Genomic DNA, 24,225 nt, shown 5'->3' with positions numbered 1-24,225 from the left:
AATGCTTCTCAGTTTGTTATATGCCTTTGGACAGTTCCTAGTTTTTGTCAGTTTTTTCTCCAGCTTTGTAGTTGCCAAAAAGTTCCCCAAATGGGAAGATTTGTTGGCATCCTCAAACCATCGTGCTAGAAGTCTGAAGTCCCAATCTATATCATCTTGCCATTGATGCTGGTGTAACTTAACTGCCTATTTGGTTCTCTGGGGTTACAAAGACTCTTCCCCTTACCTGCTCAGCTAGAACATGGAACAGCACCAATAGAGCCAATCTAGAGATAGTGGGTATAGAAAACTGGGACTACAGTGAACATGGATTTTTCCCGTGGCTAATTAGGAATCATTTACGATGATCCAGCATTATTTATACTTTTATTCTACGTAAAACTGATAAAATACATTGGCAAAGCAAATGTTTATGTAACATCATTATGTAAATATTATTTGTGTACACTGTATCAGCTAAAAAAGTTAAAATGTTGCCTTGTGTAATGAGATTTGGGAAGCATTGGTCTCTATCGCACTAACATTCTCCCAAATTTTTCTTCCACTTATAAATTCTATAAATATACATTTATTGATTATCTAAAATATACAGAGGCATGGTGAGTGATTCCCAGATGAAGCAGATGCAGATTTTATCCTCAAGGAGCTTTTAGGTTAGTATAAATGATACAGTGTGAACATAAAAAATGTAGGTGGGACCTGCGGGCTCCACTGAAGAGTTACAGATGTGTGCTATGGACGGGCACCGGGCTGATTCAGTCCCCGTCTGAGTGATTCTCTCAGTAATCTCCATTGCTTCCATCACCTCTCCTCCCTGCTGATATCCCCCTCAGTTGTCTTTCTACTTACATTCTTGTGTCTGTCACCCATGCAGGCTCACCGTGGTGGCAGCGTGGATCTAGTGTTTCCACATGCACTTGTCTCATTGATACTCATCTGGTTCCTGTCAGCCTGGGACATGGGTAGGGAGCATTATCTGTTCCAGTTTATAGACAAAGGAACTAAGATCAGAGAGACTAAGTGACTTGCCCAACTTCACGTTATTAGGAAATGGCAGAGTCAAGTTTTGAACATAAGGTCCTTATACTCGAAATCCTGGGTTTTTTCCAGTATGCTGTGCTGCCTCTCACACTGCAGACTCTCTCTCTGCGGCCAGCAGATAGTTGGGAAAAATTTAGCTTGGTGAGTTGGGTCAGACTTGGAGGCAGCTTAGTGTGTTTCTGGGCAGGCACAGAAATGAGGCAGCAAAGCAAGACTGTGTTCAGGCTACTTTTTGAAGCATTTCCCTCTGAGGGTTTTTAGTGACTTTTAATTTTACGAAACTCGGAGATCCACATTTCCAGTTGCTTCTTATACATTTCTCCTGTGAATGTTGGATCATTACTTTCAACACAGCATGTTCATCACCAAATTCACCATTTTCCCCTCAATCTGTTCTTTTTTAATAATCCTTTTCTCCATTAATGACACCACCAACCATCTGTTCTCCCAAGTCGGAAACCCGGGAGTCCTTGCCTCCTGTTTAACCTTTACCCCAGCAGCTAATCCTGTCCTTTCCACCCTACCTCGTAGGGCTGTTGTGTGACTAAACTGACACAATATATGAAAAACAACTCTGAAAGCTGTGAATGAGAGGTATTTATTTCCTCTGAGGCAGCACGTCTGTGGAAGCATAGGGGACAAGAATGAGGCCTCAGAGCCCACTCAGACTTAAACTTGCTTATAATATTGACGCTTGCGTCAGTGAAGTGTGGACTTGTAGCTGAACTGTGGCTTCATTGGCTTGTGTTTTGATAGAACTCTGCACTCTTACAGGCAGTTCCTCAAAAGGATAGGAAAAGGAGTGGGTGAGAGAGGATAAGTGATTTGCCCAAGGTGACACACTTAGCAAGTGGCACAACCGGGACTAGAACTCCTGTTGGTTAAATCTAGAGGCCTCTTAAACTAAAATCCAAGGTTGATTTTAAAACTTGACCACTTACTACGTGTGACCTAGGACGAGGGATTTAGCCCTTTTAAATGTCAGTCTCTACATATGAGATAGAGATATAATGACAGTGCCCATTTCATATCATAGAGTTGTAAGGATTGAACACATCCACAGAAATAGCCAGAGCAAGGTGCAGAAAGTGCTCAGTAAATGGTGGCTATTGGATCTCTCTTTTCCCTTCCCCACCTATCTAGAAGCTTTAGGTTGGTCTTCCTCTGTCCTTTCCCCTAGAGAATTTATTCTATCTAGCATATTTATTTAGACTGCCCCACTTCACATTGTCTTACAGTCTGGAAGATTGTCACAGACATTTCCAGGAGGTTGTTGCCCTACTGTGTCATTGAAAACTAGGTCCAGAATTTCCGTGTTTTCCTCGCTACTTCTTTTCTACTAATTTCCTCATTAAGGTTACGACACAGTTCTAATGAACTCCTTTAGTTAAAAATTGTGAGATTACGTTTATACTTTCTGGCCCCAGGTGAAGGAGATTTTAGGTTCAATATGAGGAATAAACTTCTAAAATCAGAAGTGCCCAACAACAGAATGGACTGCCTTAGAGGTAATGAAGTGACCCATGACTACAGATGTGCAAGCAGAGGCTTTTGGCTAGTGGATCTGTGACTTGCCGCCGCTTCCTCTGTCCCATGCAGTCCCTGAGGTCTGCAAGCTGTTGTAACATCCATTGCAGTGAGGACTGTAACAGATCAGCCAACCACATATTGTGTTTTTTGTGACTTTGTAATTTTTGATTCATGATTTTATACTGTCATAGTTAAATGAATTGATAAGATGGCAAATGAACTATAACTTAGTGAAGTGAGGAAGGTTGTCAGACTTCCCTGGGTATTGCCAAGTACAGAGAGCAGAACTTAATATTGGACTGAAGTTGGAGATGTGGCTCTCGAATCTCCTACAGAGCCGAAGCCACGCACAGCTCTGCAGTGAGATTACAGTAGCCTGGGGCCTGTGTTGAGTGTAACTAGGCTCATCCGTACCACACATGTTATTTCATGTTTTGATAAAAGTACGAGAAAATATTGAGGTTTTATCATATATGAGACTTTTATGTGCAAGGTTTGGCAGATGTTGCATGCTGCTTTCAGAATTAAAGAAAATTACTTGCGCACTGCTGTGTCCTTCTGTGAGATGATTTATTCCCAGCTGTCACCTTCCCTGTCCCTTACCCACGACCATTATAGTGCCCAGGAGGTCTGCTTGCTCTATGGTGCTGTGTCTTGAATAGCGCCCATTAGTTCTCAGTAGTTACCCCTGGCCTGCATGTTAGCCTTCAGTTTAATGGCCTTTTTTATGTTCATTCATTTTATTTTGTTTCCCATCGTGGTTTTGTTTATTTCTTTTTTGTTTTTGTTTTTTCTGTTCTCTTTTTTAAAACCGTCGTGGTTTGCCCTTCATATTCCCCAATATTTGCACATGACAAGATGTTGCCATCCCAACATTACCTCCCACTTCACTGACCAGTGCCACTACTGACCATCTAGCACCAGCCACCACGGGACCACTGCCTTCAGCTCCTCGGGATGTCGTGGCCTCTCTGGTCTCTACCCGCTTCATCAAATTGACATGGCGGACACCTGCATCAGATCCTCATGGAGACAACCTTACCTACTCTGTCTTCTACACCAAGGAGGGGATTGCTAGGTAAGTGCCTGTGTGTCTGAAGCCAGTTGGTTGCATCTTGGTCCACCCCGGCCCATTCATGCTCACTGGCTCTTTCTTGTACAGCATCTGTACCAGTTTTCAGTCCAGAAAATATGATCACCAAGATGCATCTTTCCTAATTTAAAAATAAATTCCCAGGGTCTGACCCAGTGGTGCGGCAGTTAAGTTTTCACGTTCTGCTTCGGTGGCCTCAGGGTTCACCGGTTTGGATCCCGGGTCTGGACCTATGCACTGCTTGTCAAACCATGCTGTGGCAGGCATCCCACATATAAAGTAGAGGAAGATGGGCATGGATGTTAGCTCAGGGCCAGTCTTCCTCGGCAAAAAGAGGAGGATTGGCAGCAGATGTTAGCTCAGGGCTAATCTTCCTCAAAAAATAGAAAGAAAAAAATAAATTCCCAAACAGACTGAAGTCCTGGTATTCTTTCCTACTTTTTGGGGACAACTTGGGAGAGGGTAGATAGAGCTATTTAGGTGGAGGTATTAAAATATAGCCAGAGCTACCCTTTTTTCATAAGGTTTCCTCAGCGTAGGAAGTTCCTCAGAACTTTCAGATTACAGAAGTTACAGTAGACTTAAGTTTTTAAAGCAATCTTAAATGAATATTTGCCTGCACCTATGTGGATATGGGCCACTGAGCTCCAAGGGGTCTCCTTAGTGACTAATTTTCCTAAAACAGCATTTTCGTTAAATTCCTCTCCATCTCCATCTCTTTCAGGAACTCACTCACATTGCCTCTCCATTTTCATAGGAGACTTTCCAGAATTTCCAAACTACTTTATCCACAGTCTAGCTTTATCTGTCCAACCTTATTTTCCCTTAACTCACTTTCTAATGATACCTGTCTAATTCTGTCACTGTGCAGCCTTTTTTCTCAGTCTGTTCTCTTCTGTCTCTTCCCCTTTCTCAAGTAAAGCTAACTTCAGTTAATCCTTCTTGGCCCAAATTAAGCCCCATGAAGCCCTCATGAATCTTTCTCCCCCTTTTCAGCTCATGTAGCATTTCTCTTGTATACGTGTTTATTCTACTAATATTGACACTTAATTATGATAGTACATGATCTTATACTACCACAAGTTGTTACTCTTTTATTTTATGTGTATTTGTGTTGTTTTTACAACCAGATTATAAACTGTTTGGGAGGAACTGTGCTACATGCGCACTGTGTATTCTTAACACTGCTGAGTAGACTCCTTCATTGTGCTGCTACTTCACACTGAAATGAGAAAGCTGAAATATCTGTTTTGGTTAGGACCCCTAACACTGAAATAAAGTTTGTATTTCTACTAGTGTGTTTACATTTGATATATATTGTATTTAGTACCAGACTGGCAAGTTCAGCAAGTATAGGAACCTTAATCAAGTCAAGACCCCCTGATTTAACAGTCTGAGAAGTCTGAGTGACATAATTTGAGCCAGATGGATGGAGCTACTCATAGGATATGTTTATCTGAACACTCTGCTGGATGTTTGGGGAATAACAAAGATAAGGAAACAGAGTTCTAGGCGCAAAACGGGTAAGACATTACTACTAAACAGTATTTGTGTTAAAATGTCTCCAACAGACTTTCAAATCTCATTGCAAATTTCATAGGATTTCATAGAAGGAAGAAAGCATTTAGTAATTCCTCATAAGAGCCAGCTTATTTCCATGACTGGGCCTTCACTGTTGTTGCTTCTACCAGAAGTGTATTTCCCTCACAAATAACTGTGTCTGGCTCTTGACTGTCATCTTCAGATGGTACCTCCTCATGCCTTCCATGAATGCCCACCCAGCTTAGCCCCTCAGTCACTGTTACACAGTGGTGTGCTAGAGCTAGCTTGTTCCCAAGCCAATTGTTAGATTTTGAGGAAATTTTCAAGCCTGATGACATGACTTGGTAGCTCGAAATTGGGCATGGTGGGAGTATTTATAAGTGCTGCAAACCACAGCCAATTGTTCACTGCTTACCGGAGCACCACTGCTATCACATTGCCCTGGGTTGGGTTTATTTTGGAACACTTTACACTGAAATTTTCTCTTTTTATTAACATATTTATTGTGTCTCTCTTGTTCAGTAGAGTATCAGCAGCACCTGGAACAGAGCCTGGCATATAGGAGCACTTAAACAAATATTTGTTAAGTGAATAAATTTCAGTCAGTGGAGAAATTATTTAAGAAATCATGTTGAAATAATTGACTCCATTTGACGGAAGGAATAAAAGTTATCTCTCTGTCTTATATCATGTATAGTGACAATAGATGGATCAAGAGATATTTTTAAGACATAAATGTGTTAGAAGAAAATATAGAAACTGTTTCTTTCATTTGAGTATGAAAGACCTTTTGAAGGAAGACAGGAAATCCAGAAGCCATAACAGGAGACATTGACAAAGTTTATTATATAACAGGGTAAATTCCATGTGATAAAACATCATGTAAGCAAAATCAAACTATTAAGTGGTAAGCTGGGAAAAAATTTGTAACATTTACAAAAGATTGTATTGATATCCAATCTATATAAAGACCTCCTACAAATTCTAAGTAAAAGGCAGATATCCCAAGAGGCAAATGGTACTTGTAGATGACTCATGGAAGTTAGTGGAAAGCCCAGTAAAATTACAAAGGTTTTCACCATCACTAGCAATCTTGGAAATATAAAATAATCAGTTACCATTTTTTTACCTAAGGCCAGCAAAAATTTTAAGTTGATAATATCCAATGTTAAGTGAGTTAAATGCTGAGAAGAAATCTGCTCTAGGCTCTTAGTGGCAGTATAAATTAGAGTAGCCTTTGGAGAAGGTAATTTGGCAGAATTTTTTATCTTTTAACACACATAGCCTTGCTTCCAACAATTACACTTCTAGGCGTCTGTCCTATAGATATACAGATACACATATGCATAGGGCACTCGTATAAAATGTTTATTGTAGCATTGTTTGTTGTGAAGCATTGAAAAAAGGAAACAGTGTAAATGTCCATTGAACGTAAATGTCTGTTGATAAAGGAATGGGCATGTAGTTCAGATATATATATCCATATGAAGTATGATGCAGGAATTTTTTTAAGTGGCTTTTATCTATATATTTTGATGTGTATGTGAATGCCTAAAGCATGATTCTCAACCAGGGATAGTTTGCCCCCCACCTCCCAGAAGACATTTGGCAATGTCTGGAGCGTTTTGGGTTGTCACAACTGAGATGGAAGGGGATGCTTACTGGCATCTGGTGAGTAAAAGGTGGAGATGCTGATAAACATCCTACAACGTACAGGGCAGCCCCTACAACAAAGAATTATCCTGCCCAAAATCTCAACAGTGCTGAGGTTGAGAAAGCCTGGCTTGTAGAGATCTGGTAAGATACAGGTCAGTACATGCCACAGGTGGGCCTCAGGGTAGGACAGGTTTTGAAGAGGGAGAAAAACTCGGACTTGAAATTTTTTTTTAACTATATATACTTTGGTTTTTAATGAAAATCTATCACATTTAAATTTTTTAATTTATGAATCATGAGTTGAAATGAGCAGAGATGATTAATAAATGAAGTTGGAATTGAGAAAAATATGAGAGTTAAGTTGGCAGGGGCAGGCGGACAGAACAAGTATCTATAAAGGAAGAGGAGATGCAGAGAGGACCCAGTTTAATTTGTATGTCTGGTGTTTGAAGAATGGGAAAAGTAACAAAGCTAGCCTAACTGGACTAGAGTTTTTGGTAGAAATTAGTAAGAGATTATAATAAAACTGGAAGTTTGGAGCCAAATGTTGGAATGCCAGTAAGAATTTACACATAATCAGTTAAGAAGGGACCATTTTAGAGTCCTGAACAAGTGTGCCGTGTGATTTTATTAAACAGCTTTTATTAACAGTACTTTGAGGGTACTACACAAGATTAGAGGGGAGAAGAAATGGAATAAGAGAGACACATAGTTACGTTAATCTAGGTGCGTGGTAGGTATGGCTTGGATGAAAGTGGGAGCAGTGTCTTGGAGTGCACAGAATAAATCAAGGGAATATTTCAAAGGAAGATTCTTGGAGACTGTAATATTTTTGTTACCTCATTACTTTATGATTTCTGAATAAAAGCAATGAAGGTATAGAAAGAACACTAAGTCAAAAAACTAGATCCTGGTTACTTGTTTTATAAATAAAATTTATTTGTCCATTGTAAGCTTAAATTTTCTCATTTAAAAAATGAGGATAATAAATTTTCTCCACAAACTGATGATAAGAATTCATTGTGAGGATGTATACCACTGCCTGCATTTACAAATTCCCTTACTTCCTGCATTTGAAAATTCAACCACCAGGTGGCACTATGTGCCTTGGTCATGAGCTATAATTCTATTGGCTACCCAAGGTTCCCGAGATTCCAGAGGGTCCTTCCTCTGCCTTTTCTGCCTTTTCAGCTATGAAATATTCTCCTTTTTTCCAATGTCTTTAATGTGTACGGTAGTACTTTTCTGATTTTAGACATTAAACAGAGAGTATAGAGTAAATTATTCTAGAAATTAATAGTATTTTAGAGATGGAAGAAGTCTTAGGTATCTGTTAGTCTAATCCAGAAGTTGGTAAACTATGGACCCTGGGACAAATCAGACATTGTTTTTATGGCCCAGGAGCTAAGAACAGTTTTTACATTTTCAACTGGTTACATTTTAATAGGTTATGTAAGTAACTACATAATATTTTCCATTTTGCCTCTTGGCCTGTAAATATTTACTGTCAGGCCCTTAAATAAAAACTTTGTCACCCTGGTCTCATGCTTCTATTTAGTATGTGAAGAAACTGAGGCCCAGAAAGACTTGGTGACTTGTGTAGGATCCCCTAGCAAGGTAGTAGCATTGCCAGAACTAGAATTGGAGCTCCTAACTTCTAGCCCAGCGCTGTCCTAATGTGAAGTGTACCTTTTTCTTTCTCTTTTGACTCTTAGTTAACACATTCTAACCTGAGTCCCATTGCAACCTCACACATTTATGAGAATTGTCCTTCATAGCTTACCCTGGATCTCCTGAAGTCAAAAGTTTTTTTCTAGACAGACACTTGGTTCTGGGTCCTCAGAGCAATCTAGTGTTGGAAGCTCTTCAGGTGCTGGGTATAGTTCACCGTAGGGAATCACACCTCTTACGGATGTTTTTTGTTATTGTAATGCTTCTAGAGAAATTTGTTCTAGGTTTTTAGTTCCCTTCACTCATTTCTCCCGTTTTTTCCCTTTCACGTAGAACAACCAAAATGCTATCATTGCTATATAAGAGTTACGTATCAGAAGGCAGATCTCATCCATTCCTTCAGCACACGTTTGTGACGCTGCCTGGTGTATAAGCATTCTGCTAGGTGCTTCTGTTGTGAACAGGAAGGAGACACTCTTTCACGTCAGAGTACAATAGTGCCCCCCACTCTCTTTCTCAGAAAGAACTTGTTTATACTTTTATTTACAGAGTGAGCAAAACAGACCTAATCTGTCTTGTTTCCTGGAGCTTTTAGTTTAGTGAAGTGTAAAAGACCTACTTCCTCTTAGACAACAGTCATTTGTGATCAGTCGAGGAGTCAGTTCCCTCGGTGTAAGAAATCAGTTGATGTCCTTCCTCTAAATCTTGTTATACTGAAGTTTAGCTGAAGAGAAAATACTATCTATAGATATCTCGAGTATCTCTGAGCAATACTTTTGTCACCATAGTGCTCTTTACCGATGGATCTGATTATAGACAAACAACCTCTATAAATATGGCATGGGTACTGTTTTTTAATTAAAGTAGTTTACAGAACTATTGGAAACTGTTGAAAAACACTTAAATCTCTGAAATGCAAAAGATCACATACCATCACACAGATTGACGTATGCTCAACAAATTTTACTCAGTAATTTCAGGGAAAATTATCAATATTTTAAAGTAAAAATTTTTACTCAAATAATATCTTCCACTGAGTAGTTTGGGGTCCTTTTATTACCCTCTTGAGATAGACACAGATCTTTCCTCACAGGATTAACAGTTCTTAAAGGCCAGCTATTTGTCTAGAACAAGTAAATTCCATGACAGTATTTGTTGAAAACTCTGTGTAATGTAATAGGGGTTTTGTTACAGTAAGTACAGTAGATTGAGCATAATTGTGGTCTCAAGTGTGGACACACAGACCCCCAAAATAAAGCATTATTTTTTAAAGAAAGGGATAACTGCTTTTATCTTTTCCTCTCATAACACTAGATGGCTGGATTCATTTGTACTGTTTCTGATTTGTCAGACGCATTTCACATCGGTTTGAAAATTATTCCAAAAGAGTACAATAGTCCCCCCATATCCATAGTTTTGCTTTCTTTGGTCTCAGTTACCCATGATCAGCCATGGTCTGAAAATATTAAATGGAAAATTCCAGAAAGAAACAATTCATAAGTTTTAAATTGGGCACCGTTATGAGTAGTGTGATAAATCTCACACCATCCTGCTCCATCCCACTCAGGACGTGAATCATCCCTTTGTCCAGCGGATACACACTGCGTACACTACCTGCCTATTAGTCAACTTAGTTGTCATCTCGGTTATTAGACTTACTGTCTCGGTATTACAGCACTTGTATTCAGGTAACCCTTATTTTACTTAATAATGGCCCCGAAGTGTGAGAGTAGTGATGTTGGTAATTTGGATATGCCAAAGAGAAGCCATAAAGTACTTCCTTTAAGTGAAAAGGTGAAAGTTCTTGACTTAATAAGGAAAGAAAAAAATCATGTGCTGAGGTTGCTAGGATCAGTGGTAAATTTTATTACAGTCTATTATAATTGTTCTATTTTATTGTTATTGTTGCTAATCTCTTACTGTACCTAATTTATAAATTAACCTTTATCCTAGGTACATATGTAGAAGGAAAAAACATAGTATATATAGAGTTTGGTGCTATCCATGGTTTCAGGCATCCAGAATGGATCTCCTGCGGATAAGGGGATCTACTGTATTCATTTTAAGAAATAAATTGTAGAAATCAGTGTCATGATTAGCTTATTTTATAGACTGCGTTACTTTTAAGCTTCCTGTAAATTTTTAATGTTTTGTTTACAATTTTAAAAGTGATAATCTCTAATTTTCTTTTTATCAAGATCTGTTATCCAAAATATACACAGCATTCTTTGATATTTTCTGTGAAAATTGGTTCGTACATGTAATCACCTTCTGTTTGTGTCCCTGAGAATCACCCCTTAAAACTCAGTGATTCCTAAAGCCTACAAAATTGATGACCAGCTGCCCCATTTGAAATGGCCCAGAATCTGGTCTGTGTCTTCTCTGAAAGGAAGTCTTGCTTATGACCAGGGATAGCAGCCAGTTAGCAGACATATATGACGTTGTTCTTTGCCAGTCTCCATATTCTACTGTGCACTGTTCCACTCCCAAAAGTTTCCTTTTTTGAGAGTTAATTTGACTTAAATTGTTAAGATTTTGAAGTGGTTTGGTATCTATAGGCATTGCAGTGGAAATGGAAACTGCACATTCTCAAAATATTCCTAATTGATGCTCTTTCTTTCCAAATCCCTCTTTGTCCAAAGGGAACGTGTTGAGAATACCAGTCACCCAGGAGAAATGCAGGTAACCATTCAAAACCTAATGCCAGCAACTGTGTACATCTTCAGAGTTATGGCTCAAAATAAGCATGGCTCCGGAGAGAGTTCAGCTCCACTACGAGTAGAAACACAGCCTGAGGGTAAGTCTCCCACCTGTCTGTGAGCTCTGCGTGTAGGTAGATCTGTATGAAGGCCTACCTTACGTGTGCCCTTGCACACCTAGGGGTACAGAAGTACAGTTCCTCACCTTCAAGGTCCTTCTGAATTAGTTAGGGGAGATCAAATTAATCCACATCACACAGTAGCAAGTAGTGTAAAACAGTATAATTCTGCTGATATGTACTCAAATTTTACTGATCCTTTAAGACCTAGCTCAGATACCTTCTAGAATCTTTCCTCTGATCCTATCTAATATTGTATCTCTACAATTCTAAGATACATTATTGCTTTCTTCTTTAAATTCTGATTCTTAATATATCTCATTTATTTCATGGCAAAGAGAGAGTCTTTGTCATTCTTTTTGTTTCCCACAGTGTCTAATATAGTGCCTTACACATGAAGTAGGTATTTAATAATTAACAACTGGATTGCCCTGATCTTTATACTTTCCACGCTCTTCAGAATCTCTTTGAGATTTACTTTGGACCTGTGGTCTTTTGTGCTAAATAGTGTTACTTCCAATTATATTTCTTAAGATAATCTGCAGTTGAAATGAGTGTCAGGTTGACTTATTTTATAAATGTCTTGTATGTCTTAAGTTTTGCTTTTAAAATGTAGGCCTGAAACTGCAAGGAGCAATCAGATCATAATTAATGCTTTTCCCATGAGACTTTCTTCTACACTTTTACCTTCTTTTAACACAAGCCCCTGTTTTTCCTTGGTGCCTTCTCCAGTTTTCTTTCACTATTAACTGCATTAGTTTTCCTGTATTAACAAGCTTCCAATAACAAAGATTTTACTTCAGCATGTGAGATACATTTGTGGAAGCTACTGACCAGGCAATGAAACAGATTAAGTGAATTTAGCAATGAGACTATGGAAATAACTTAAGCACTTTACCTGATGGGAGGAACAAGTAAAGTCAAGAAGTGTATGGAGCTTCACTTTCTAATGCTGTGGCAAATCCTTCACTCACCAAACATTTACTGAGTATATACAAGGCACTCCACACGGTGTTAGAGATGCAGAGGATGCACAAGACAGGAATTCTGCCCGTAAAGAACAAGCAGTCTAGATAGGAGGTCATTGATCATTTCACTGATAGAGCTTAAAGATCAGACATCAAACCCGCGTAAGAACGAGAGCTCATCAGAGCGTCAAGGGCTTGATTTAAGGAAAGAATATGTTCTCATTACAGGAAAAGGATGTTGAATTTCACAGTTACTGTGTTCAGATAAGAGGAGGAACAATCTATTAGATTTCATGCTCAATTTTCCTCCGTTAGCTTTCACGTACAGGCGTCATTCATGACAGATACTGGGATATAGAATAAGGAAAAATTACAGTAAAAGTGAGGTAAATCAAGGCAAGTTCTGAGGAAAAGATGAGACCTGAGGTGGGCCTTGAAGCATTTGGCTTAGAGCAAGCATTCTTGGGGAAGGAAACTGCATGACCCAATCCCCAAAATGCAATCAAACAGTGCACATGCAAGACGAGTCATGATGAAAATAAAAGAAAAGACTACTGGATTGGATTCAGTGCAAGGGCTCCATCTTGGCGCTATGAACCTTCTGAAAATATTTGTGTTTCTGTACCTATTCACAGTTTCCCTGGGAAAGAGCCTGTGGCCTTCATTATTATTTCAGAACTTATGAGTCAAACTGTTGAAAACTACTGGACTAGAAGAGTCATTGTCAATTTAGGGGTAAAAGAAAAGATGTAAGGGACAGGAGATTCGTTGAGTGCCTACCACGTGCCCATCACTGCTAGGCAGTCAGGCTGTAAAGATGAGTAAGACTTGGCTTCTGTCCACAGGGAGCGTATTACAGTCTGGTGCCAGAGACAGACAAGGAAATAGACAGTAGTGCGATGAGCTGTCATCACAGGGAAGGTGGGCAGCGCAATCATTTGTTCAAGGAGTTCGATTAAAATAAAGTAGCTAAATAAGAATATAGATAGAGGGGCAACAGGCGCTGGCGAGGATATTTTAGGGATGGAGAGCGACTGTAGCGTGTTTTGGCGGAAATGGAGAGAGGTTCACACTTCCTCTCCAGGTATCCAGCCTGTGTGGGGCAGAAGTGTCGGACTCGGCCCTTGGAAAAGATTTTGCACTTTTAGCTTCACAAACCAACTTAAAATTTTTTCCGTTATTATGCCACTGTACAACTAAAATGAAAGAATTTGTTAGCGCCTTTTTAAGGGTCATATTTGCCTACATTTAGCCAATGAATATATTGAAAATGATTTCAAGGGAATTTGGGGACTTTTGTTTTCTTTCCCCTTTAGTAAGTTAGAGGAAAGTTTTCTCTCACAGCAGAAGTGTGACAAACCCCACCTGTCAGGCTGCACAAAATATGCTCTTGACAGTAAGTGAATAACATGATTCATAACTAAATAAAGCAAACAACTGTCAGAATAACCACATTCAGGTTTCTGTACTTTGGTAGCAAAACTAATCTTAAGCTGTGGTGCTGTTGTTTAAGAAAGCAGGTTTGTTTTACGTTTTGTTAGTTTTTTTCCCCTTTCCTTAAATCTAATGGATATGTGTGACAGAAGCACTAGCACCAGAGAAATTGTTTTCCAATACAGAGTCTACCAAGGTGTAGGCATAGGCAACTGCCCAGGATTTGTGTATAAATTGGGACTGGAGGGGCTGGCCCTGTGGCCGAGTGGTTAAGTTTGCACGCTCTGCTGCAGCAGCCCAGGGTTTCACTGGTTTGGATCCTGGCCGCAGACATGACACCACTCGTCGGGCCACGTTGAGGTGGCGTCCCACGTGCCACAGCTGGAAGTTCCCACAACTAAAATATACAACTATGTACTGGGGGGATTTGGGGAGAAAAAGCAGAAAGGAAAAAAAGAAGAAGATTGGCAACAGTTGTTAGCTCAGGTGCCAATCTTAAAAAAAAAATACCAACTCAAAAAAACAGTAAAAATAAAAAAATAAATTGGGACTGGAACCTGTCAGTCAGACAAAAAAAATATATAGTAAAAAGGTATGTGAGCCACTGTAGGAGTTAGAACTGGACAGTCAGTAAGGCAACCAATCATTGAGTTTTCTAGTCACATACATTCTATGGAGGGTGTTGTGATTTCCTCACTGGTCCTCTTGAGTCTGCATTTTAGAATCAGAAAGTGCTCACCTCTGGGCTCCACCACTTGCTAACTTCCCCATCCCTTGGGAGTGGTTCTAAACCTCTCATCATGGTCTATAAATAGGGAGGATAATAGTATCTGTCATTTGGGTTAGTGCAAAGATTAAATAAGATGTAATTTAAGGGGCCAGCCCTGTGGCTCAGTGGTTAAGTGTGCACATTTCACTTCATCAGCCCGGGGTTCACGGGTTCAGATCCCAGGTGTGAACATGGTACCGCTTGGCAAGCCATGCTGTGGCAGGCATCCCACATATAAAGTAGAGGAAGATGGGCACGGATGTTAGCTCAGGGCCAGTCTTCCTCAGCAAAAAGAGGAGGATTGGCAGCAGATGTTTGCTCAGGGCTAATCTTCCAAAAAGAGCGATGTAATTTAAATGCATGTAAAGCGCTTAATGCTCAACTGGTTATACGCATTCATTAAATGATAGCTATTCTTAAAATTATTATTCTTTAATCTAGTCTTGTTCCCTTACTGTTTTTCTTCCATGCATGTGTTCACACATCCTTTCTAAACAGAAATATGATCGTGCCATGTCATGTCCTTGCTCATAACTTTTCAGCGATTACCGAACACCTATAAGAGATAATCCAAACTCTATAGCAGGGCATTAAATTAGGTTCTTCATTCTCTGGCTCTTGTCATCCTTTTCAGCATTCTCTCTCCCATATCCATTCTCTGTTTCAACCATAACTGCATAACACTATCTTCTCACATATCCTCCCCATTGACTGGAATAGTTTTCCCCTTGGTATCTAAGAAAACTGTCCATTCCTCTTACTCCCCAGAAGTCTTCAGCAGTCTTCTCCTTTGCTACCCACCCCCTCCCAAAGCAGAATTGTGTACTTTCTCCTTTCAGTTGGTAACAACTGTTACCAACTCTTTTAGCACTTATGACGTTATTTATTTATAACTCTATGTCTGACTTCCCTCTGCACTGGGTATTCTTTGTGGGCCGGGACTCTATTCATCACTGTGTCCCCAGTGCCTAGTAAAAGAAGGCTTTCTTTTTATGATGGTTGGTTTTATGTGCTGCCGTCCCACTGCAAAACTAGGATTTTATATACCTCAAGAAGAATTCTGCAGTGTTCATTTTTTTCTTTGAATAAATTTGAGATACTTCACAGATAGTTTTTGGTGTTGAGTCTTAAAAAGGCTAATGCATTTAATTATATATTACCCTAAAACCACTTCAATTAAGTCTGTTGTTTTCTTAGTTTTTATTGTTTTTAAAATGTGGCCAGTATGACATTATTGCTGAGAATGGTCATTGAGGAGTGCAGTAAATTTCATTTGTATCTTGCTGTTTTGAAATTTTCTTTCTAGTTCAGCTCCCCGGCCCAGCACCTAACATCCGAGCATATGCAACTTCACCTACTTCTATCACTGTCACCTGGGAAACACCGTTGTCTGGCAATGGGGAAATTCAGAATTACAAATTGTACTACATGGAAAAAGGGACTGATAAAGAACAGGTATAAGATGAAGCCATTTTTCAACCCATTGATTGGAATAGTAAAGTTGAAATATGTTTCCAAAACTCAATACCTGTAGTCTTAGGGGAAAAAAAGATCTATAGGAAATGGAAAGTTGACAGATTCTATTTCTTTGTACCAACATTTATTCTGTAGTTTCTGTCAGCATGGGTCACTAAACATCAAGCAGTATTTCTCAGTAAATTGCCAGTGTTTATGATTAATCTGCTTTGACTGTTAAATAACATTCTGTAAAGGGATAAAAATCTGCATTGTGTCAAATATAGAATTTGTATAGTTAATTATTTTGCAGCATTTCTTTTGGCTTTCGTTGTGTATATAATTGTTTTATTTTGTTCAAGGATGTTGACGTTTCAAGTCACTCCCACACCATTAATGGGTTGAAAAAATATACAGAGTATAGTTTCCGAGTGGTGGCCTACAATAAACATGGTCCTGGAGTCTCCACGCAAGATGTTGCTGTTCGAACATTGTCAGATGGTGAGTCTTTCTTCCTCGGGAACAAAATCTCTTGCTTGGGGGCCCTGGTGGCGTAGTGGTAAGATCATGGGCTTTGCTGTCAAGAAGATTCAGTTCAAATCCCAGCTCTGCCCCTTACTGGTGGTGTGACTTTGGTCAAGTCAGTTAACATGTCTGAGCGTGTTTCTTTACGTGTAAAATGTAGATAAACCAACTTCATTGTGTTGCTGTAAAGACTTAGTGAGAGAGCATAGAACATGTAGTGCCTGATACTGAATATCTTCTCAGTGTTTTTATTTTTAGTAGGGGCTTTTGTATAAGTAAATATTATTGCTTCTTCATAACACAGACCATTCCAGGACTGTTGGAAGGCTAGCCTTGCTCTACTTAGCAACCATGTTTGTATGCCAAATAGATCCTTTTAATTCCCAGTCATTTGTGGCAGTTTCATTTCTCGCTTGTGATTGAATTTCTAAGCCAAGTTATATGCGTATACCCATGATCTGGAGCAGTATTTTTCAAACTACAGCTTGCCAGAGATATTGAGTGAGTCAAGACCGGCATTTTTTAAAAAATATTTTCAGAATAGAACAGAAAATAACAGAGTTCATTGCACTTTAGTAAGTATATGTATTGTTTCATGAAACTCAGCTAAATCCAACTTGTTACAAAAATGTCATTTTTTAAAACTGTGTGTGTATGTATATATAGCCCTTATATATATACAGGCATGCTTTAGAAGCTGTGGTTTGACTTCTTGAAGTAAATGGTCAACCATAATAATGGTCACACTAATAAAGGAGCAGACTGACATCATGTGCCTCCTGATGTGATGCATTGAGAAAGACGTAACTTCACCTGTTTCATCTATGTTGTATCCCTGCCAAAAATGTTTAACTTGAATCTGACCATGATGAAACCATGAGACATCCCAAAATTGAGGGAAATTCTGCAAAATAAATAAATAAACCACCTGAATTCTTAAAAAATATTAGCCTTATGAAAGGAAAAATAAAAGATTGAGGAATCATTCTAGAATCTAGATTAAAGAGAAGTAAAGACACATGAAATAAAATAAAACATGTACGATCTTTGACTTGTTCCTGGATCTGGGAGTAAAAACAGCTATGAAGGACACTATGTATTGGTACAATTACTTTATGTTAGATATAGATAATGTTAGGCAATTTTAAATATTAGCTATGTTATTAGATATATTAGATACTATTTTTGTATTAAGATTAAATTTTCTGAATGTGATCATTGTATTATAGGTCTCTGGGAGAATGTCCTTGTTCTTAGGCAATACGTACTGTAGTATTTAGGAGTGAAGTATCATGATGACTGCAACTCTCGCAGATGATGCAGAAAGAATATGTAGATAGATAAATATGTGTGTATAAATATAATAAGAGAAATAAAGCATATGTGACAGAATTGGTGAATCCAATTGATTCCACCAAAAGAATATATGGTGTTCACCATTTTATTCTTGCCTCTCTTTTCTGTGTGCTTGACATTTTTCAGGATAAGAAGTTGGGAAAAATAAATATGAACTAGAGTTTGGTTAGACAACTACATAAGCCAGTTGGTCAAAAGTTTTGAGAACAGTTGAGGGAACAAGTGTTTACTGTAGGCTTTTAAATCTACACATGAGCCAATTTTTACTGTGCTAAGTGGGTTGGCATGCTGACTCCAGTGCCTGTCACTGGAACTGAATGTGTCTTAGCCTGGTGCTTAAGAGAGCACTTTGGAGTGAGGTGAGCTTGGTTCCTGTGCCAGGTGAAACAAATATCTTGGGCATGTTAACTGCCCTGAACCTCATCTATAGTTTTGTCATCTATAAAATGAGAATAATTACGGAAACTCCCTTGGTATGATTGTTGTAAGGATTAAGTACCCACCGTGTAGGAGTATGCAGCAGATCTTAGCAATGGTAATGATGATGAAGACAGAAACAACAACTGTGTTGGGTGCCCCTGCACCTAAGTGAGAGGTTCTTAACGGGGATAGTAGGAACCATTCATGAACTTTTTTCAAAACACATGTGTCTAAGTTGTACTCCAGACCCTCTGTGCCTGGATCTCTGGATTGAGGCCTGAAGCACTTTGTTAGCAGAAGATACAACATTGAGCGAGGAATAGTCTCTGTCCTCCAGAAGCCTGTAGCACAATGGGCACTTAGTTATATACCTGGTCACCAAATGTCAGAAAAAGAGAGAAAGAAGTTTCTGTGGATGGATTAGGAGAGGAGAGCTAAAGTCAACATTTTGTAGGTAGAGAAGAAACTGATTAAGTTTACGTAAATTTTCTTTGCTTGCTATAGTTACTACAGAGGGGGATGTTGGAGAGTGTATGGACCATAAACTTTGAGATACCCCTGTCTTATGTTCTAATATGTGAGAAACTAAAGTTATGCAGCTGTTTATTTAGCCCGGAGTCCCAAACTTCTCACATCTAATTGAGCATTCCGATGTATAGTTGGCTTGTGAAGTCACGTGGTCACTTTACTGAAGCTGTCATTGCTTAAATATCTCTTTGCTGCACTTGGGAACTGCCTTCAAAACTGGTTTAAGAACCGCACAAGAAAGCCTAGCTCACTGATTTATGTATGTCACATTTTGGACTCATAATGACATTACCCGGTTCATTCACTTGCCGTATCCATTAGACTTGTTTCCAGAACATTTGTGGCTCTTCCCTAAGATAAAGATATGCTATCACCAGGAATATTCAGAAGAGTGCATTGAAGGGTCGCAGTGTATCTGGGATCTAGAAAAGTTAAAAGTACAACCTGGCTTGAGTATGGGTGCATTTATATGAATGTCTCATTTTTTTAAATGAATCAAACACGACCACACCTTATCCACATACTGTTATCAACATGAAGGCACTGGCAGCTTGGTTTAGACCTTCAGGTTGCATAATCAGTGTTTGAGATATGCATTTGGGTAGAGTCTGGCCAATAACAAGCACATGAGGGTGATATGTAGGTAACTGAAAAATTTTTTTTCTCCCCATCCAGTTCCCAGTGCTGCTCCTCAGAATCTGTCCTTAGAAGTAAGGAATTCAAAGGTAAAACTTTATCTTGTCATTGTTCATTTTTACTGTTGTACTGTTCAACCTCAGAAGGGCTTACCAAGAGGGAGATTCTATATCAAAACAATCATAATCAAGCAGAGAAGTAAGGTGACATGGATGGTACACTTGCTGGTAAAGCAGGGTTTAGAAACCAACTCCGGTTTATTCTGTTTAACTTTACTGCTTTTCTGTGAAGCAAAAATTACTTTAGCCTTTCTGCAAATATATTGCCATTAGTATGTAAACCATGACATTCTAGATCTTAGCATTACAGAGCCTTGGCAATGAAGTAGGAAGAAGTAAGTTGTTTATGATACCTTAGTATCATAACTTAGTACTGTGAGATGAGCCCAGTGTGAATCAAAGGCAGACATCTGTCAGATGGCTTTAAAATTAAAAAGTATTTTTGAGTGGTTATTAAATAACTTAGCGAACTCTGACCTGAGCACCCTGCTGCCTTTATTTTTGTTCTCTTTACAAGGTGAATTTAAGGTAATAACACATAAAATAGTGAGAACTAAGCTTTCAATATATTCAATCTTTTCCCTATAATCTTGTCTTTTCCCAGAGTATTATGATTCACTGGCAGCCACCTCCTCCAGCCACACAAAATGGGCAGATTACTGGCTACAAGATTCGCTACCGAAAGGCCTCCAGAAAGAGTGATGTCACTGAGACCTTGGTAACTGGGACACAGCTGTCTCAGCTGATTGAAGGTAAGCTGCTTTGCACATAGGCAAAAGCTAGGAGATGCTGTCTTTCTCAGACATTGAATTGTGCTAGTCTACTGACTACCCTCAGCTGTTGACCTATACAAAGTGAAAATGGTTCAAAAGAGTTTGTATGGTTCAGTCTGCTTCTGACTTGATAAAAATTAATGGAAAACACTCCTACAGGTTTTGCCATCTCTGGGTGGTGAGATTGTGTTTGAGTTTTATTTCCTTACTTGTCTTTTTCTGTATTCTCCCCGTTTTCTTTTTTGAATATATATATTACTTTTTTGTGATCTATAAAAAGGTAAAACAAAGCTGTATAAGCAAAGAATCTACTCAGTCTGGTTGGTAGCAGAGGTTTACAAAATTATTTTTCTAACACTGACACCACTTGTTTATATGCAGCCTGAAACAACATTTGTGAATAGCTATAGCAATGTAATAATCATTCTTACTACTATGGACATGATAAAGTTTTAGAAAATTCTCTCAAGGATAGCTTGTTTTGAATAGTTTTCCCTTTATATGCAACAGAGAAGTGGCTTACCTGGTAAAAATGGACCCAAATGCATCTCTAATATGCATTCCCCCTACAGATGGCAGAGTACCCTCCTCTTCCTTGCTCAGGTAGGAGAAGTGGAGTTGGCTTAGCAAGAAGCGTGGGAGGGGCATGGGCAAGTTGGCTCTGCAGGAGAAGCATGGGAGGAAGCTGAAGTGCTGTTGCTCTTTGGATATTGGGACCGTGCTTACAAAGAATAGAGACAGATGCCCCTAACAAACCCTTTTGGGGGTTCCTAGTAGAGCTGGAGGAAGAAAGATATAAGAATGGAGGTCTTGTCATTATTATAAAAGCCTGGAGAATTAATTCATCATCCGTGGGGAACTATAAACTTTCCTGACATTGCTTCCCTCCTGGGCAGACATTGAAAGGATTAGAGAAGGTTGATGTCAACCACTTGGCTCTGCTCCCAGGGGCCAGGTTCTTAATAGAACCAAGATCTGGAGTCAAAAAGTGTAATGGGTCTTCCCTTCTTTATAGATATGAATTTCTGAAAATTAAGAGAGCTGCTGACAGTGGAAAACTGTCCTCTAGTAATCCAGCAAGCTTTTTTCCTTACTCCTCACCTCGCAGATGGGATTAAATTCCTTCAAAATAGGAGAAGGTGAATATTTGTCTCCAAGGGTACCTTTCAGTCTTTTGGGTTCTTCACATGAACCCCCATAGCTCTGAGCTGCAGCAAGTAAAGATGGCTGCAGTGGGTGTTGCTGAGAAATCGCTCTAAAGGAGGATTATGGTAAAACTGGTCACAGATGTTCTTAAAAGTCAGTTTCTGATTTTATTCCAAATGCAGATAAATAACATTTCCCATCTGTAAGGCTTTTATTTTGAATATTTAATAGTAGATATTTACTGTATACCAGGTACTGTTCTTGTTGCTAATAATATAGAAATATAGTACAGTCCTTGCCCATGAGGAGACTATTCATTTTCTCAATGAAACGTTTGCTATGTAAGCAAAATACCACTTTCATGGTAAAAGTAACTTTTTCTTCACAAAGAAAATTCTTGCATTTTAAAATCATATTTAGATTCATTCGTTTAACAGACTTGATTGAAGTTTAGCATGTTCTGGTCCCAGGATGCTCACATGCTCTGTCTCTCGCTCTCGCTCTCTCGCTCTCTCACATTCTAATTCTCACCAAAAGGGGAGGGAATGATAATCTGGCTAAATTCTTTTAGGACCTCAATTGAGCCATGTTTGCTAGTGGTCCAGGTTGTTGTCTGTTAACCATTATAAATACATGTACAGCCCACTCTGGCACTTTCTGGTTCATTGTATGCAAGGAAGAGACAGGGAGGTAAACTGACTTGGGCCCAGCCATTTTGTTTCTCTTTCTGTCTTGCTTCTTGCTTTCTTGTGGGCAAACAGATTCAGGATGGGCCTGCAGAGAACCCAACCTCCCATCTCTCCTCTCACACCATGTGACAGGGTTAATTAACTGAGCCAGGGCTCATCCTGCCTCCTGGCCAAGTTCTCTCAATAGCTCTCTCTTTGGAGTTTCTATACCATACTGCTGGCCAAAGATCCCAATATTTGGATGTGGGGAGGTAGGATAATTTTTCATAACCCTTCCAAAGCCTATCACAGTATCTAGTATTTAAGTGCCCTAAAAATGTATGCATGTGAACTGTACATTTAAAAATGGTTAAGATGGTAAATTTTGTTACATGTCTTTTAGCACAATAAGAAAGAACAAAATGGACACATGAATATATGAATAGCTGACCATATTATTGACTGTTGCCCTACTTTGTAGGGCAGACTTTTACATGTGGATCTTTGTTGCCATCAATATATGGGTAAATCATGTACTTTATTAGCTGATAGTAAATATGAAAGGTTGCATAATAGAGAGGCCTTTTTCCTCTTTTGTTTATTGTACATACTTGTGGGCTGTTGAGAAATAGATTTCTAGGCCATATTTGGTGTTTAAAGTTTTTCTGCTGTCGTTATGGGGTAACTTAGAGAACAGAGGTAACTGGTAGGAGATCATGTCTTTGCATTCTTTTCTAGTCTTGCGTGTCTTCTCAGACCAACTGACTTTATTCCTTTGTTATAACTCTTTCATTATCCTTGGCCTCTTGTTGGCTTTAGCTTCCTTAGTAACAAAATGAAGGGATTGCTTTAAGTGATCTCTAAGGTGCCTTCCAGCTCTTAAAAAAAATTCTGTAATCCCCTGGGAGCATTGCTCATTTCTCTCCTCCAGGCTTGAGTGGGCTTCAGCCTCTACCTGAGAGCTGGGAGCTCCTCTCTGCTGTGTTTGTGTGCTGCTTGTTCTGTAGCGACTTTAACTGAAACTTTATCAGGATACTAGCTACACACTGAGTTGGTAGATGAGATATTTGCTCTAATCAAAGACTGTTAATCTTTTGTTTTTCCAAAGCTCTTGTTTCAGTTTGTCTTTCTTTGTCACTTGGGTCTCAGGTCTTGATCGGGGGACTGAATATAATTTCCGAGTGGCCGCTCTAACGATCAATGGTACAGGCCCCGCTACTGACTGGCTTTCTGCTGAAACTTTTGAAAGTGACTTGGATGGTAAGAACAACAATTGGCAGAATTGGCACAGGCTAGGTACTAACTGTGGTCAAATGAGTCAAACTGGAAAGCCACAGATTTGGGGTGTATATGGCTTAAATCTGTGAACTTTAATACTGCAGTCATTTCTGGAATGCAGCAAGTCTTCTGGAATGTGTTTTTTTGTTTGTTTGGGTTTTTTGCAGTGGCTTTTAGAGAAGTGCCCCTTTAAGCAGAACCAGAACAAATGGAAATATATAGGTGCTTTAAAAAGTCTGTTTTTCAGGCCAGCCCAGTGGCACAGCAGTTAAGTTCGCATGTTCCACTTCCGTGGCCCAGGGTTCGCCAGTTCAGATCCCAGGTGTGGACATGGCACCGTTTGTCAAGCCATGCTGTGGTAGGCGTCCCACATATAAAGTAGAGGAAGATGGGCACGGATGTTAGCTCATGGCCAGTCTTCCTCAGCAAAAAAGAGGAGGATTGGTGGCAGATGTTAGCTCAGGGCTAATCTTCCTCAAACAAAAAGTCTTTTTTCTACCAAAGCCATTAAGTAAATGGATAATCTAAAATTTAAGACTGCACCACATAAATTGTGCTTTTGTTTCAGTGGCAGTTTCCCTTAGTCCTGGACACCTTGCCCTTTTTCTCACCTGTTTATCCAGTGAGTCACTCCACATGGGTGTGTGTGTATCTTTATCAGAGACAGGTGCTGCACTCCAGAGACAGAGACCTGGGTCCTTATTCTAATTCTTGGTTTACTAGCTTTTAAATGAAGATAGCAATTTATGGCTTACAATAATGTACTTGAAAGATACTGTAAATTGCCACCTTTTTAAACCTCTTAGTCTCCTACCATTTAAATCAATTGTGCTTCTAAAATTTCATATTTTCTGGCTTA

At 39.2% G+C, this 24,225-nt stretch overlaps 1 protein-coding gene across 23 annotated transcripts in view; it reads left to right on the top strand.

Annotated features, from left to right (window-relative positions):
- NEO1 (neogenin 1) overlaps positions 1–24,225 on the top strand; it is a 245,070-nt gene that overhangs the window by 174,526 nt on the left and 46,319 nt on the right. For 12 of the 23 annotated variants that reach the window (XM_070575416.1, XM_070575448.1, XM_070575369.1 and 9 more), the window contains exons 8-14: positions 3,430–3,649; positions 11,176–11,330; positions 15,829–15,977; positions 16,340–16,478; positions 19,482–19,531; positions 20,106–20,253; positions 23,238–23,348. In XM_070575416.1, coding sequence (XP_070431517.1) covers positions 3,430–3,649; positions 11,176–11,330; positions 15,829–15,977; positions 16,340–16,478; positions 19,482–19,531; positions 20,106–20,253; positions 23,238–23,348 — 972 coding nt within the window. The remainder of the gene's footprint in view (positions 1–3,429; positions 3,650–11,175; positions 11,331–15,828; positions 15,978–16,339; positions 16,479–19,481; positions 19,532–20,105; positions 20,254–23,237; positions 23,349–24,225) is intronic. The other 11 variants (XM_070575398.1, XM_070575477.1, XM_070575453.1 and 8 more) reach the window with 1 other exon arrangement.

This window comes from Equus przewalskii, chromosome 1, assembly GCF_037783145.1.
Source record: "Equus przewalskii isolate Varuska chromosome 1, EquPr2, whole genome shotgun sequence".
NCBI lineage: Eukaryota > Metazoa > Chordata > Mammalia > Perissodactyla > Equidae > Equus > Equus przewalskii.
This window is presented reverse-complemented; position numbering and strand designations above follow the sequence as displayed.